This window comes from Lycorma delicatula, chromosome 3 (genome assembly GCF_047948215.1).
Source record: "Lycorma delicatula isolate Av1 chromosome 3, ASM4794821v1, whole genome shotgun sequence".
Classification (NCBI taxonomy): domain Eukaryota; kingdom Metazoa; phylum Arthropoda; class Insecta; order Hemiptera; family Fulgoridae; genus Lycorma; species Lycorma delicatula.
In genome coordinates, this window is record NC_134457.1 from 154,210,593 (window position 1) to 154,229,040 (window position 18,448).

The following is an 18,448-nucleotide window of genomic DNA, read 5'->3' on the forward strand; positions in this document are numbered from 1 at the left end:
AAAGATCCCCACCCGACCCCCTCTTATTACTTACACAACTGAACTATTATTATTTTTATAACTATCACTATTATTATAAATTACTTTTCTACTAATTTCTTAACTAGATAGAATGTAGTAATAGGAGAAGCGGCATATAAATAGTCTTAATACTTGTTTTAAAATATAAAACAAAAAAGTAGATAAATAAACAAATACATAAATATATAATAAAAAAAGAGAACGACTTAACAAAAAGCTGGCCTAAATAGTGCATTTTAACAATCTATTTAACAAAAATAAACGATAAAATATTCCATTAACATAAAAGAAGAAAATGTACCGTAATTATTGTCTATGGAGGTTAGGAGTTACAAAATAAACACTGTATAATCTACGTTTGAAAATGTTATTCAGTTTTAAAATAATTTTTATTATTAACATTTTTAAAAGTTATTTAAAATATAACGTTAATTATATGGCACTTTCATAAATTATACGACATAACTAATATTATTCTCTAATTAGTAGTTCCAAAAGAACGTCAGACTTCAGAAAAAAAATTAGCAATCAAAATTTAAAAAGTTATTTATAACTTGTACATCATTAACTTTTTCTTTTTATATAAATATGAAAATTAAAATTTAAAAAAAATAATCAAATGAATATTTATAACTTATATTTAACAAGTATTAATTTATTTTCTTTACTTAAGAGAACAAAAATATTGTAAAGCTGCTAATGGAAAAAGTAAAGTACTGAATACGCAAAAGAAAAATTAGAATAATTTAAATGCTTTATTTTTAAGCTAAAATAAGTACAACTATATTATATTCTTAGCATCTGAAATAAACACACCCATATAAAATATGTGTATTTGATACTTAATATCGACTTTTATATTTTACGTTTTGTCGTAATACAAAAAATAAGTCATTTTAAAGGTATGACAAGATACTGCCTCTTCTTTTTATTCCTAATTTTCTATGATAATGTATAAAAACATTAAGAACAATACAGCTATAAAAATTGGTAATTATTGATTATCAAGAAGTGCGTTCGAACTTCACCGGTAAGAATCTACAAAACTGGACTGCACGGCGAAGTCAACGATCAACGAAAAATGTTTACAGTTCTAAACTAAACCTAACCTAAAAGTGAAATGAAAATGGGGAAAACATTTAAAAATAAACATGAAAATATGATATTTCAGGTCAATTACATTTGTAATAAAATATACTTTCAAAAAATACCTCGAATTCTGTTAGACAACGTGTTTTCTTCCATTTAAATAAATAAATACGGCAATAAATTTTAATAATAAATCTATAAGATAACAATCAGTAATTCATAAAAAAAGATAAAAGAATAATCTTACAAAACCCAGTAATATCAAAAAAAAAAAAAATTACAATGAAATTGTAAATCTTAAGGTAAGTCTCGCAGATAGCAAAATGACAGGGGTCCGATACTACCGTGTGTCAAACGGGCAGAGTTCCGATCTATCGAGCTAATTTTCATTCATATAAAAACCAGATAACAAAATGATACTGATATCAAAAAAGGTCAGAGAGTACATTTCTATTATCAAAATCTGTTATTAATTTAGAATTCTGTTCAAAAAAAAAAAAGTTAAATATATAGATAACAGATATACAATAATAGATAATAAAAACCATTTAAACGTTCCACAAAGTAAGTGAAAAATAGAAAAATATGTTACAAAACTCTTACCGGCCGATTTCATTTATTAAACAACGAATAATTATAAGAATTGTTTTCTGTAAATGTGATATGTAATACATATCAAATTTTTTTATCATAACACATTTAGAACGTCAAAGAAACTACGTTACATTGTATTCTTATTACTTTTATGTATAAAAATACGGTAATTAACGAGGTAAGACTAAGTGAATAAATAATCAAGACATCTGTTGCTAAAAAAAAGATGCATATAAAGAAAGTAATGCAAAACGCATTTACTTGATTTTTTTCTATTATATCCTTTAGTAAAAATATTGCGTTAAAATATATATTCATTGAAAAAAAAAGAATTTTCATCCCATTGAAAAGTTAAAAACTTGAAATAATCAAATAAGCATGATTATTTATTCAAATAATAGTAGGAACTTTAAATGAATTTCATATTTTACTTAATAACGATATTTTGGTTTTTCGACAAAGCTACCCCGTTTTCACCCCCATGGTCCAATTTTGACTGTTAACGAACTTAACCGAGATTTTCGGACGACTTTTTTTAAGGAACAATTTGAAAATTATTGGCCCAAATTTACGGCAGTTATCGTGTCCACAAGAAAGTGAAATATATATATATATATATATATATATATATACATTTTTGAACTGACGGTGGTTTTGGGGTCTAGGGGATGTGAAACGCATAGATATGTCAAAACTTTCCGGAAGTCGAATCATGGTACCAATTACAATAGGTAGCTTTATTGATTTTAACTTTCCTTTATTGATTGTTAAATCCTTGAAATTCTTTTTTATAGTCAGCATATAGGTTCAGTTTTTATTTATCATTGCATTAATGAAGAATATATGAAACAAATTATTGAGTACTCGAAGGCAGAAGATAACTTACGCATAAAGCATGATAGAAATCCTTTAAATAAATTAACAATTAATATAATCCACCTTACCAGCACATTGAAACGTTCTCTAGATGGTAAGGTGGATTATATTAATTGTTTATTTATTTAACATATCAGAAGTTCCATGTTTAAGAAAGAAATCCTTTAATACATAAAGAATTGAACGAAGTTAGAGAATATAATGTAAATGGTGGACGTAGTACATCAGCCCAAAGGTAAAAATATCTGTCAATCTTTCCCCAGGTTTTTTATCATAATCTATTTCGTAAGAGGGCACTAGAATTCTTTTTTTATGTAAATTATTAAGTCACAAAATTACAAAATGCAAAATTTAACATGCATAGCTTCTTGCAATTTTTGAAACCACAGTACTTGGTAAGTTTTCAATTTAGTTTTGTACTAATCAGTATTAGAAAGACAAATCTTTTGATCCATAGGTTAACATGATAGGTTTAAATTAAATTCGAAAGCTACTTTACGCAAAAAGTGAAGTTTTCTGGTGTTTAATCTGACGTTATAAATAATTTCAATAAATCATCATATTGTGTGTAATCTGTTGAAGTATTGAACTTATTCCGTCATAAATGGAAGAAATGAGTTTTTTTATGAAAGGTATAAAAACCCTATTTAGTATATCGCAAAAAATTATTTTTTTTTTAACTTTGAGCGTTTATGTTTTTAATAGTGTCTTTGACAACCTAATACATGAAACATGTTTGTATATTTGTGGTTGTGTGTTGTAAAGAGGGGGTAAATACATTACTTTTTTATGAAATAATGTATTGCAATTGATATTTCACGAAGATGGCTTGAAAAACTAAAATAGTAAAAGACAAAAGTTACTTTAAACAAACCAAAGTTACATGGAACCCGTGACTTGAAAAACCAAGTAGAATAACAGTAAAACGATATTTAAATACAATTATTTGGTAAAAATAATTATTACGACCTGGCCCTTCTCTTTCCTGATGTTTCAAGAGCTGTTATTGGTCGCATTGTTCATGACCATTCAGGCTTCATAAAGGTTTGTGCACGTTGGGTGCCGCACGTCTTAACGGAACGTCACAAAACAACCCGAATGGGATCTCCTTTGGAATTTTTGATGCGTTACACAGAAAAAGGTGATGAGTTCCTTAATTCGATTGTTACCGACGATGAAACATGGGTTTCGTATTAGACGCCAGACAAAATACGGCAGTCAAGTGAACGGCTTCATCCTCAATCATCAACCAAACCAACAAAGGTCAAGCTACAGCCAATTGGACGCAAATTGATGGCCACAGTCTTTTTTGGATCGAATTGTTATACTGTTGATCGATCTCATGTCACGTGGAACGACTATAAATGCAGAAACCTACTTCAAAACTCTACGTAAGTTACGGCGCGCCATTCGAAATCGGCGACGTGGGCGGCTGACCGACGGCGTCGTCCTGCTGCACGTCCACATGTTGCGGGTCCGACACGTGATTTACTGAGATCATTTGGATGGGGAATTTACGATTAGCAATCATATAGTCCGGACTTAGCGCCTTCTGATTACTATTTGTTTGGGAAAATGAGAAACTTTTTGAGCGGTAAGCAATTCACGGGTGACCATGAACTTAATGCTATTAATCAGTGGCTAAATGGACTGTCGACAGAATACGACGAGGGTATATTGAAGCTGGTATATCGCTACGATAAATGTCTTATTCATTGGCGATTATATAGAGAAGTAGTGTAAAGTATGTAGTTTAAGTGAAATAAAAAATATTTATAAAGTTTACAGAATATATTTTTTTACAATGAAACGGTCTTTACTTTAAAGATAACCTCCCGTATTATGAAACAGAAGTGGTTTGATAGAACATTAATTTTACCATATTAAAATGTTTTAACTTTCTTTAGAAAGGTATCAGAAATCAGACTTATTTAAATTTTGTTACTGATACAGTACATTTGAATACAAAATTTTTAAGAGAATTTATACTGTTAGATTAATCTTATAAACATTTTCTGTCAAAATAATTCCACCAACAATTAACATATGATACAACAATTAACATATTTTCTCATTTTTTCCTTTATATAAGATTTGTATTATTTAGTTATGAAATTTGTATTTAATTCATGTATTTAAATAAATGAAATACATTTATTTAATTTAAATAATGAAAATCTAAATAATATTAAAATCTAATTTTTTTTAATACTTTTATTTATAGTCGCATTAACAATTAAATTCATTAGCGACTTATCAGTGTAATGTAACTATACCGGTAAATGTGTAGTTTGAACAAACTCAGGCCGACCATTTCTGAGACATGCGTCTAATTGAAGCCCAACCACCAAAGAAGAAACGATCTAGTATTCAAATCCGCATAAAAGCAACTTTTAATAGGATTTGAACGTTAGAACTTCGAAATCAGATTATTTACGACGACGACTGTACCACTAGACCAACTCGGTAGGTTAAAATTTAATTTAAATAATGATTAATTAATTCCGTTAATTTTCCATCATATGTTTTGGTATAACTTTTTAAAAAAAGTGAAAGATGCAATGTGAGGTTATTGTGCGGTCATTTATATACTTTTTTTCATTCTACTCTTTTAAAATCCCACTAATTTTTAAATTAGAGATAAACGTATAAATATATATACTGTGATCTCTGTTGCGGCTTCACCTGCGCAATACGGTAAATTGTGTTTTCCGTCAGTCAGGGTGTGCTTAGCCGGTCAGGGCTTGCCTCGTTCATCATTCCCATCTAATCAGGGAGCTCTGCCCCCCCCCCTGAATCCCTGATGTGTTTACTAAATTCATGCTTGTGAGAATATCAATGATAAATAAATTAAAGTCTGTTCAATTTATAAAAAATATCGGTGTATTGTAATTTCTTCAGAGCAACAGTTTTGTCAGTACAGAGCCTGAAACTTTAAAGTTGTAGGATACGAGTTTCAAAATAATCGTTTTCCATCTTAAAAGTCGTAGCTGCCCGTTTCTTAGCGTTACCCGACAAACACCACAAGGAGGTGACCATACTTCGATTTCTCTTCCTTTTTATTTTATGTTTTTTAATTAAGTAATCTAAGGCAGGTGAAGCCAATCCCATAGCACCAACAGTAACAGTGGCAGTGATATTTGGTTGAGCCTCCGCACCGTACACCATAGCAACCCTTTAAAATATCGAAATTCAATAAACCCGAAAATGGTTTTTAGATATTTATCTGAAGAGTAATTACAAGCACAAATCGAGTGAACATTTTGTTTATTTTACGATATGGGGAAATGGGGAAAATTTGCAATCATTGTTCAAACGTTTTCACCCCTTTCAAGCTCGAATTCCGAAAAATCTAGAAATTTGATTTTAGACATTTATATGAAGATTACACACAAGAAAAATCAAACTGACATCTTTATTTGTTACCGAGGAATTTAAAAATGCAATTCGAAATTGCAAAAACTCCTTTCTTAATGTGCATTTACTCCGTAAGAACATGTATACAAAATTTCATTGTTTATCTTCTCTAATCTTTGTTGGGTATTGATTATGAATCGCTCACGACGTCATGTTATTTTATGCGTATAAATATACCGTGCATGTTAAATAAATATTCATTTTCACAAATATTATTTAAGTTTTTTATGTACGTTATTATTTTAGAGATGCAATTACATAAAAGAGAATTGTCAAGTATAATGACAACCAGTAAAGAGAATAGCAGAAGACACTAACTTTGAGAATGAATTAGAAAGATGGATAAGGTAAATTGTCACCGCAGCACGAATAAACAACCAATCAACTTGTAGATACTACTGTAGGACATTCCACAGTATTCAGGTAATTGAGTTCCAGGAATCGACTAATAGAGAGCCGCTGCCGGTCGTTTTAAATAAACTCAATCTCCATGCCTTTCTTGCATTTATATCAGTTATTATACTCTATAACCCAAAGGGATAATTTCTTCTGTAATATATATATAAAATACAAAAATTTAATCTACACGATATAACAAATTGACTGTATTTCTATTTCAAAACTAATCATAAAATTACTATTTCATATCTCATCCATGTTACAAGTAAAATAAGTGACGGAAATTAAATAATCGAAATTAAATAATTTTTTTTGAACAGTTTACTTTAACTATCGGTCCCCAAAAGGATTGCGACCATTTGGCTAAGAGTAACGTGTCAGGAGACCATCCAGGGATAATCCACCTAAAATATAATATTAATAATATTCACCACCTCTCAAAACGAAAGCTAACAAAAGCAAAGACAATAAATAAAATTAAAAGGATAAAACTCACCAAAGTAACTTTAATATTTAAGTCGGCAAAAAACAGATAAAATCAATAGAGTAACAAAAAAAATAAAGACACGGAATTCTCAGCAGAGAATCTGAATAAAGACTTTATATATATAAGTATTATATATTTTCAGGCTTTATAGAAAAATGAAAAAGAAATTTAATTACAAAAAACAGAATAATTTTATTTAACATGGGCCATTGGTATATATTATATAAAAAATCTGATGTGGACACCACATAACTTCCTTGTACGCCTATTAAATTACATCTACACATTTTTTTTTTTTTTTTTGTAAGGAAAAGTACACAAAATTTATTTCATTAAAATATTAATAAATTAAATTATTAATTTATAAATTTATAAAAATTTTATTATAATTATTAATATATCAATATATTTAAATTAAAAAAAGTTAAAAAAGAAAAGAAGCTGATTCGAACCTATGTGCCTTCATCTATAAGATCCACATATTTCATTAATTAAAATTTCATTTGGCTATAACTCTGGAATCAATTAAAATAAGTACCACTTATGATATATCGTTGACACTCTCTCAGTGAGGGCCTATTACTGCAGTTAAGGAAAAATCCAAAATCCAATCCAATCCATGGACCCTTTCGGTGCAGTCGATTGCAATCAAAAGGAGATGTGCACAACTAGATGTTACAACAATCCTAAATTCAAACTTTCAACATCCTAGGGCTAATCATTTTTGAGTTTTTGAGTTATGTACAGACGTTACGCCAAACTAATCGAAATAGATTCAGGGATGGTTAAAATGGATTTTTCCGTTGAAATCTGAAAACCGAAATTTTTCGCGATAACAATACTTCCTTCACTTCGTACAAGGAAGTAAAAATTATAAATCCGTTTACCAACAGATATTTGTATAGATTTATATCCTAGCGCTTTCGGAAAATTATTTCCATCTTCAGGGACGTATCGTAACTAACTGTACTTATAATAATATTACTTCACATATTAAAACGGTTAAATATATAAAAATAAAAATATTTGTGTAAATATAACAATTGATCGTCAATTATTAAAATGAAGTCACACGTAATGCGTCTTGTCAGTGTGGTAGTCACAATTGTTGACCATCACACTGACAAGACATATTACATATGACTTGAATTTAACAATTGACGATCAATTGTTATACTTATACAAATATTTTTATTTTTTATTTAGCTATTTTATGTGAAGTAATATATAATATATAGTAATATATATAATATATAATAATATATATATATATAATATATATTATATATGTATATATAATAATATATATATATGTATAATACGTTACTTCCCTGAAGATGGAAATAATTAACCGAAAGCACTAGGCACTATGTAAATTTATACAAATATTTGTAGGTAAGCGGATTTAAAATTTATTATTTTTATAAAAAACAGAACAGTAGTAACGGTAAGTAAAGAATACATACCTTCAACGACGGTTCGTAATCTTTTTCTGTTGCCTTGGGGGACAAAAATATAATAATGAAGTAAAAGAATTTATTTGTCATTTCTTTAATGAATATCATTAATTCCAACTTCTCCTCCAAGGGAGCTAAAGCCTCAGTCTATGACTTAAAATCTTCCCTAAGATAATAAGAATATATCCTCCAAGTTTGAAAGCAATCAATAGATAGGTTCTCGCTTGGTGCGAGAATAAATAAACAGACAAACTTTCGGCTTTATATAATATAATTTATTTATTTAAATTTAAAAAAGCGCTGTCGATTATATTGCTAATTGAAAAAATAAGGAAATAAAAAAGAATCGTGAAATAGCTAGGTTAATTAGAAAAAAAATATTATTACAATACAGTTTTAATACAATGTGTTAAACCTATTTGAAAATGCCATGATAGACTAACAAACAATCCGTGCAATAAAGAAGGGTTGCTAATATTAGAGGAGTGGAAGACGGATAAATATTGAGTTAGACGGTTATAGCGGGGAGGTATTACATAGCATTCTGCTACGTTTCGCCGACTGGCGGTAGGGCTCGGTATTGTAGGTCTGTATGCTACAGATACGAAAGAGTTGTATAGCAGTAGTGTACCTATGGTAGAATGAATTCGAGCGAGCGAGAGGGTAAAACGTTATATTCATGCAACAGTCAAGCCAATCGTGACTCGAACGTAGAATAAGAACGGGTGGGGGGAATGGTCTCTAATGATAGGGTAATTTTCTATCATAAAAATATATTAGTGTACTTTTTTCTGGGAAATTTCTTTTGTGAAAACAAATAAAAAGAGGTCGAGTTAACATATTCGCGGCTATTAAATTTTGCAGATGGAAGGAATTGATAGCTTTGTATTTTGATCATCGGGCACTATATAATATTAATAATAACAGTAATAATAATAATAGTAATAAAATAATAAAAATAATAACCGGAGGGTGAGAAAATGCCAGACGGCGATCTATCAACTTCACCCCTCTTTTGACTTCACTCATTCTCCGTCTTCGTCTCTTATTCGATCCCCCCTCCCGAAACCTTGAATTTATAGCATGGCGGATATAATAACCATAGCTGCCATTTTGATTCCTTATGTGAAAAAAGCACCAATAAACCCAAAATAGCCGACAAGTAAGACAAAAATATTACAAACAGGGAACACAAGCATGCTGTAATACAATCCACATTATATTTCTAAGTATCAAACCAAATACATACAACAAAAAAAATACGATTGATTATTGCGTACATGGCTGAATTATAATTTCAAGAAATAAAGTTATAGACTTGATCTTAAATGTTTAAATATAAACATCAAACTATTCGAATAAATCGCATTATCAAAAAGTTCTAAATAAAAGTAACATAAATTTCAAAGTTTAAAAAAGTGCAAAAGCTGTGAATTCTATCTAACCGTGGGATAAACGTTTAAATCAATACAAGATTATCAAAATAATAAGTTTTAGTTTTTTATAATTTAGCGTAAAATTTACAAAAGAAGTTAAAAGCTGAACGATCAAGATTCAGAAAAGTTAATCTATGTAATTCAAAATAATAGAAAAAATTTAATTCCACCATTTATTTATTATCAAAGAAGTAAGTCATCAAGAAATATTTATTTTCGGTTGAAATATACGGTCAGCGTATAATTTAAAAAAATTTCTATTTATACTACAACATTTTTTCAAAAGTTTCAGATTCTTTCTTCTCTCTTTCCAATAATAGATTAGTTAATATAATAATGTCCGTATAAAAATCATCTTTCTGCCATGTAAATAAAGATTAAATTGTTTAAAATCAATCACTTATTAAAAAAACTAATTGTATTGTTTAATCATCACCGATTAAAAAATATTTAAACCTGAATATTCTGAAATAAAATATAATAACCAAATTTCGTTAGATAGAAGGAGAAAAGATTGAAAAAAATAAAAAGATATGATTTGTCGTGAAATACACGTGATCAAAAATCATCTGATTCAAGGAGTCATTACACTACTTAAAATCAAAATGAAAGGAGTTTTAAATAAAATATATCCTACATTTTTCAGTTTTTTCCCCCTTCGTAGCATTTTCTAATATTTGGCTGTACACATAGATTATCCTCCTGAAGTGAATGAAATAATATATATATATATATATGTATATATATATATATATATGTATATATATATATATATATGTATATATATATATATATATATATATATATATATATATATATATATATATATATATATATATATGTATATATATATATATATATATGTATGTATATATATATATACCTTTATTTTAAATTCAGATAAAAATTTTGTTGAAAATATTAAAATTATTATTTAAAGATTTTAAATTTTATGAATGATTTAACTAAAAGAATAAAATAACGTCATCAAAGAAAAGAAGAAAAAAGGAATGGTTAAAACTATTGAAAAACAATAACAGTCAATAATTTTAAATGTTTCAATAATAGTATTCGCTATAAATAATGTGAATAATAGAAATTACGAAATGCGATGTTCCATAATGTAAATTAGATGACTTTATATTTTCCTATCAATTATAATATAAATTCAAATAAATCTGTTAATCTATAGATAAAAAATATAAATAAATCACAAGAATAAAATAATAGAATTCAAATTTACTCGAGTTATTATAAATTTTACTTGTGAGAAAAACTTCAAATATGATTGTTCTTAAAATTAACGAGAGATTCCTCGTTACTTATAGTTTCCATACTTTTTTGACCGACGACGCACTTGACTGAACGCCCGCGATATCGTAACACGCTTATTTGTTTTTGATTAACAATAATAACTACAATAATAATAATATGTAGTATCTAATTCTAACCATCAGACATCCAGTGTACACAGACCGATGTGAACACGAGCGGACGAATTCTTCCAAATACAAACAGCACGTCAAGCGGTGTCAGAAAAAGACAAAGAGAAGTAATCTGTATCATCGACTTATCAATATCGGAATCCAATTAAAAAAAAAAAAAAATATATATATATATATATATATAATACTGATGTTTTTTTTTAAACTCACCACAAAAGTGAATGTGAAGTCTGCGCTAGGTGTGTTCCACCGAATTTGTCAACGCGTGGCTTTACGGTTTACAGGCCAACACCCAAATCACCTTCAAGATGTACCAATCTATTCTTCTGTTTAGATTTCACTATTTTCATTGTAAAAATTCTCATTTGCAAGTACGAGTTTGAAAACGGTAGAAAAGATTTACGGCCCTCTTTGCGATTGTGGGATGCTGACATCGCTCATAAGTCCAAAACGACTGTACTCAAGTGTATAGAAATTTTGTTTTCTTGGTAGACTCGCATGACAAGTTTAATAATTCATTTTTTTTTTTTCATTGACAGTTAGGTTAGTGCCATTTTGTATGTTGATCTCACTAGATGTACCAAAAGGAGAAATTACCTTTTCTAATCTTGAAACGGACAGAGCAAGGAAGCATTATGTTACTGATATTTGCAACGCATTTAGGTATTATTTTATTAACTTCTGCAGGCATTCTTTCTTATTTTGTGTAAGTTGATTTTCAGAATTTTCTCTGTCTTGAAAAATCCCTACGCTGAGGAATAAATCCTTCAACATGGCAACAATGAACACTCAGTTCATTACAAAGTGGAAACAGTAAAGTAAACATTGTTGCAGTTGTTCACCATGACTCAGAATTACCAACGATGAAAGTGTTTTCAGCATTATTGCATTAATCGACTAGTAGAGTCCGTCTCAAAATAAATTTTACCGCATCAAAGGTTTCATGGTAAATATAAATTACGTTGTATAGATGTCTCAATAGCAAAAAATTTATTTATAAATTTTAAAATTTCGCGACACACCCTACAGAATTGAGTGACGCATCAGTCTGTCGCGACACACCGGTTGAGAACCACGGACTTAAGGTGTGGAATCGAAGGGATTAAGAAAAAACTTTTTTTGTAGTTTTCAGAACTTTCGCATCTTATTAATATATAAGCTTAAATCAATTAGAATAACCAAGTGCTTCGATGAGAATTCAATCGTGTTCGGGACCGTATTAACTTTTGAAAGTTTCACTAATTCACGTGCTAGCACGTAACCTACCCCTTTCTCTCAAACGGATATGTAATCAGCAACCCCTTTTATAAAATATAACAATTGTTACGGACGACCCATTAACAAATTTACAGTGAAAGTTTTCAATTTCTATTAAACCTCTTACAGAGCCTTGTAATAACCGCACCTGATTACGACTGGGTATATATTTATTAAAAGCGAAAAATCTTTCTTTTTCAAACAGAATTTTTTATGTTAGATAGGTAATTTATTTCCTGGTACTTCACTCTTTGCGTTTACTACATTTCCCAGACGCTTCCTTTTTGGAATTGATACAGTAATACCAGATTTAATCGGAATGAATAAGAATTATTTAAAAAACATTGATAAATAGACTATAATTAAACGATAATAAATAAACAGTATTGGAACGGTACTTGCCTGACGCACCTGTTTGAACTGTTCCTCGAAGGACCAGGTCTGCTGAGAGGAAGATGAGGATTCGGATGAATGCGATGAACCTGAGGAAGGAGGAAGTGCTGGTTGAGGGGCCGGTGGAGGAGCGGGATATGCGGGAGCAGGAGGTAGGAACGCACCTGGCGGAGGAAACGGGAATGGTAATGGCAGTGAAAAGGGTGGTGGGACCATGGCAGTCATTCCTTGGGCAGTTTTGACCACTTCTTCTCTTTCTCGCTCCTCTCGCTCCCTCTGAAAAAAAACAACAAAACAAAAAAACTTTTAATGAATTTATCGATTTTAGATCATCAATTTTGATCAATAATTAGCAAATAAAAACCATAATCTTTTTTTAAAGTGATAGTTTATTTATTATTTACAAGATGGCATGCTACTTCATATAAATTAAAATTACTTACTGAAATTAAAATTTGAAAATTTATCCTAAAACAGTATAAGTAATTTTAAACTACATCTTGAAATGTGAATAAATGTCCCATGAGTTTGTTGAACCATTTAGTCAATTTAATTCAAAGAATTCCTGTTTCTTAAACAGCTGGATAAAATTACATATTTTTTTGTGTCGTCAGTTTTCATTCTTTAGTAATTAAAAAATGAATTTTCAGAAATTGTACAAAAACAAAAAACGGCGACTTCCTTCATTTCTATGCCAGTATAATTTAGATAAAGCGGTATGAGCAAAAAAATTTACACATTTTACGTATAATCACTCATCAATCAATTATTTTAGCTGTATATTTACAATTTTTGTAAAACATTTAATAGCTCGCCAAACTCATTTCGCTCATGCCAAACTCATAAAAACATGCAATACATACTAACAATAAAAAAATAAAAAATAAATTTAACTGATATCAATTTTTAGAGCTTATTTTCTGTTAACGTTATATTAACGTCATTTATACAAAATAACGTATTTAAATATCCTAAGAGAAAATATTTATTAACAAACAAATGGTTGTCTTCTGTCAGTGAATGTTAACTGATATATTTTCCATGAATGTGTAAAACAGAATAATTAATTTGAACTTAGCATCAATAAAAATAGATTAAACAATTTATTCAAATTTATTTTTCTACCAATGATATTATTATAAATTTTAATTTTATTAAATTCTATGACACTGTTTTATTTTATTTTTAACTAATAAACCGAACTGAATGGGTAAATGTACTAATTTATTTAAAGAAATATAAATATATAAATTTAAATATAAATATATTTAAAGAAAATAACTTGATATTTTCAAAATATTTTTTCTTTAATGAAAATTAACCGTTACTTGCGCCTTTTACTGTCTAGAAATCTGAATTGAAAATTGCTAAAAGCTTGGTAATATTAAACATTTTTTTAAAAATATTTTTATTTATAGTCGTATCAACAATTAACGTCATTAATTAATCGTCAATATATGTGTGAATTTACTGTCGGTAAACATGTAGTCTTGAACAGATACAGGCCGACCGTTCCTGAGGCGTGAAGTTAATTGGAACCCAACAACCAAAGAACATCTGTATCCAAGATCTGATATTCAAATATGAACAAACTACATTTATCAGTATTTGAAGTCTCGACTTCGAAGTAAGCTGATTTACGATGACGATCTTTACAAATAAATTTTATTTGTTAGTTTGTAATACAAAATACATCGATATTTTATTTTAAACAGCTTGTTTTTAGGTATAATAGATAATGACGGCGTAAAAATTTATGGTTACGAGTTGGCAACTCCGAGCACTCAGCTGTAACTAGCATATTTGATCGGCCCTTGCACCTCTTTGTAACCAAGTTTTGCTGTAATTTAATCCAAATACTGTAATTTAAAGAGACATTTTACTACTGATCTTCTCCATTACTTGTATAACTATATCATATAGTGCAGAATTTTTGATTAACAAATCTTGGTAACTAATAAAATCAACAATTTAATTTTTTTTTTCTTTGAAACAAGCATAATTTTATATTAAAATTATGCACTTTTATTACCATGCGTTTATATAAAAAAATTTAAACAATAAATAACGGTTTTCTTCTTAAACTAGAAATGAAAATATTAAACAAGCAACATAAATCTAGTGAAAAGGTAAATAAATTATCTACGTTTGCAGTGAATTGAATTACCGAATTGAAAGGTAACATTGAAAGGTACCGAGTTGAAAGGTGAATTGAAGTGAAAGGTAACATTATACGCATTATCTTTCTTGCATGTTACTGTAGAAAGTTTCTTATAACAATTATTGGCGTTTTTTTTCCGGTTCATCCCTTCAAATACGTATCTTACTGTCTATTTATATAGTTTTAAAAAATAATTTTTCACTGAAATTAACAGATCGATAAGAAATAAATTAAACAAATCACTACCTTTATTTTATTGACAATGTCGTGTTCGGGTGTGCCAGGTGTATTAAGACTGGGCGGCGTTGGTGCAGCTGGTATTCTCTGCATAGCATCATCACTATCTTCTTCCGGTTCACTAAGTTCCGTACCCGACTGTATACATAAAAAGAAATTGAAAAATTAATACACTTATTAAATAAATATATATATCCTACCCTACTAAAGGGCATTTGTATATATGTGTCCCCTCCTTAGCTTAGCACCGGAATCTACTGATCACTAGCGGAAAATCCCGATTCGTTAGTACATGTCTCATGGTGGTCAAGTGTATACTTTTATGTTATTATATATCGCATGTACATCGATATATACGTAAAATGAATATTAATAATATATATTTTTATTTATGTGATTGTTTTTCTTCATAAAATAATGAACTATAAAAAAAACGTAGGCCCGGAATGCACTGATCACTTGCGGAAAATCTCTATTCGTTTATCAATTTCTAGAGTTAAATTTCTAATGTAACTTTCGTTTTATCAATTTCGTCATTCAAAAAAAAATATATATTCTACACAAGAGGTAATCAATTTTCGTCACCTAATAATCCCATTCCGAGACGCCGTTCGCCAGGAGGACGAACGGCGTTGTATATACAGCACGCCTCCACAGCTAGTATGTATATAAAAGAGCTGAATATACATGACTTTTTGGACTACTGATAATAAAAATTAAAAGAGTTAGAGCAAAAAAACAAAATATATATTTTTTAGAGATGGGAATAAATTTTAAGAAAAGGTTTTCTAAAATTATTCATATTCTAAAATTATTGGCCTATATTTAGTAAACCAGTCGTCATAAACGTACGATCAGTTAACAGGAAATATTCCAAGATTTGTTCTGTATACTCTAAGGTCAGCGCAATACACATGCGTAAGCAACCTTACTCACAGTGCAATTGTAGTCAGCAGTAGAATCGAGATTTGGTCCCACACTGAAGGTTCGGCCTGAAAAACCATTATTTTTAACTACTTGATCAATTTCATTGGAACTTAGATATTCTTTTTTAGTTTACCTATATATATATATATATATATATATATATATATATATATGTATATGTATGTATGTATAAGCCATTCTACATATTTTCAAATGTTTTACATTAAGGACAATTCGGAAATATAAAATGTATCTGAATTTCTTTCCCTTTCTACCCCTTTTATAAAATTCGTCAAAATGAGATTTAAATAGTCCTAAAATATATTTTATACATATAATAAAATAAATTATTAATTACATTATAATTATAAAATAAAGTAAATTCAGTAAAGTAAATAGTAAAATACGTAAGTAAAATAAATTCAGTAAAACAGATAGCATACAATTTTACTTAAGTGTTTGATTTTACTTTAAAAGTTTCTAATTTTTAATTCCATTTTAATTTTTTAACTTAATTTTAATATAAATTTAATTAATTGAGCTGTATAATTTTTTAAACAGTTTTTTTTTATAATTTACATCTTGTTTTGATTTATAATTTAAATAAAAGTATTTTACATTTTTTATAAGATTTTAAAGTATGATAAAGTAAATTTAAATTTAATTTTAAAGATTTTAATAAAATTTAATTAGTTTAACAAATTTTTAACAAAAAATATAAATCAATATGTGATATGATATTATATATTGCAAGACTATGATGTTTTATGAAATACAAATATATAAATGTAATGCAGTTAATGATGCGAATCAAGTTTGCAAAAGCGCTTCAGCTTATGTAATCCTATTTCAAATATTCTGTACTTGGGTTGATCTATTAAATATAAATTAAATTATAAAATAATATAATAATAAAATACATATAATTATACAGTATACATAATTAAATCACAACACAATTAGTAAAAATTAGCATTGATTAAAGTTTATATATTTTAAATACTTGGTAGAAAGGGGTAATTTTACTATTAGTGCCGCAGAAATAAGTAGGATTAACAATTTACCCGTTCACAGATTGTTATCGAGATAAGACACCCATAAATCCGTATATTTCCACTCCCTCGACGGATTTAAAAAAAAAAATCAGTAGAATCAATGTCCCATACCAAGAAATTATAAAATTCATCCTACCAAATTTCAAATTCATATGTGCGTCGGTTGAAAAATATTAAACGGAATACATTCCAACACGCGTAAATATACAAGCATTTTTTTGCATGTTTTTTTCCAGAAAAATGTATACACCTCGACAGATTACTTTGTAATATGATACCAATACTTTTTCTCAGTTGCGCTGTGTAATAGTTGGAAAATAAAATGAAATCAAGTAATGAAATTATACAATGCTTTCACAAATTATTGTTAGCAGATTGACACAGAAATTTATAAATTATTTAAATTAATAAAATCAAGAAAGTTGAGCAACTTTAATCTTACCAAGGATGAATTTCGGTATATAGATTAAACAGTCAGTCTGGAATATCACTAATTCGCTGTCCAGTTGCCATAATGAATTAGTAAAAAAATAAATAAATAAAACAACACATGAAAGAAACCAATTAGTCAATATAAGCATAAACAATAAACAATCTGTTTCTATGAGAGGAAATTAATTACGCAGCTAGTTCATAAAAAGTTTCATTTTTATGAAAGAAGAAGTTGGATAAAATTTGGCTAAAAATGAAAACTGAACGTACAAGGATTTGAACCTATAAACGGGCAAAATAAATAACCTGCAGGCCTAGAATATAAGTGATAATTTCTTTTTAATATATCAATCGTGATAAATAAAAATTGTAATAAGTTTATGGCAAACTACAAAGAAAAATTCTGCTGCACTTAACTCATCTTTATTTTCTTGAACCAAACAATACCGCAAGCAAGATATACAATCAAATGTTGATGGATGTAAGCACCAACTGCTGTGGAAGTCAAAAAGTAAAAATAAAGAAACCTCTCAGATTTTAAACTACAAATTTTCCATAATAAGTTCCATCAAATACTTATTGCTGTTTCATTAGCTCAGTAGAAGATCATATGATTTTGTTTTTTAACGCTATAATATTAATCGCTTACTTATAACTTTTACGAGCGATCGACTTTCAACCAGATAGTCAACAAACACTTTATTGAATCTGTCGACAAAGAATGTATCTTATTATATTAGAACAAAAGTCAAAGCTCTTAATTAA

At 28.5% G+C, this 18,448-nt stretch overlaps 1 protein-coding gene across 1 annotated transcript in view; it reads right to left on the minus strand.

Annotated features, from left to right (window-relative positions):
• Positions 1–10,042: 10,042 nt before the first annotated feature.
• LOC142321233 (uncharacterized) overlaps positions 10,043–18,448 on the minus strand; it is a 216,540-nt gene continuing 208,134 nt past the window's right edge. Inside the window, exons 3-5 of the mRNA XM_075359228.1 lie at positions 15,279–15,407; positions 12,881–13,147; positions 10,043–10,135 (exon numbers count right to left, since the gene is read on the minus strand). Coding sequence (XP_075215343.1) covers positions 10,043–10,135; positions 12,881–13,147; positions 15,279–15,407 — 489 coding nt within the window. The remainder of the gene's footprint in view (positions 10,136–12,880; positions 13,148–15,278; positions 15,408–18,448) is intronic.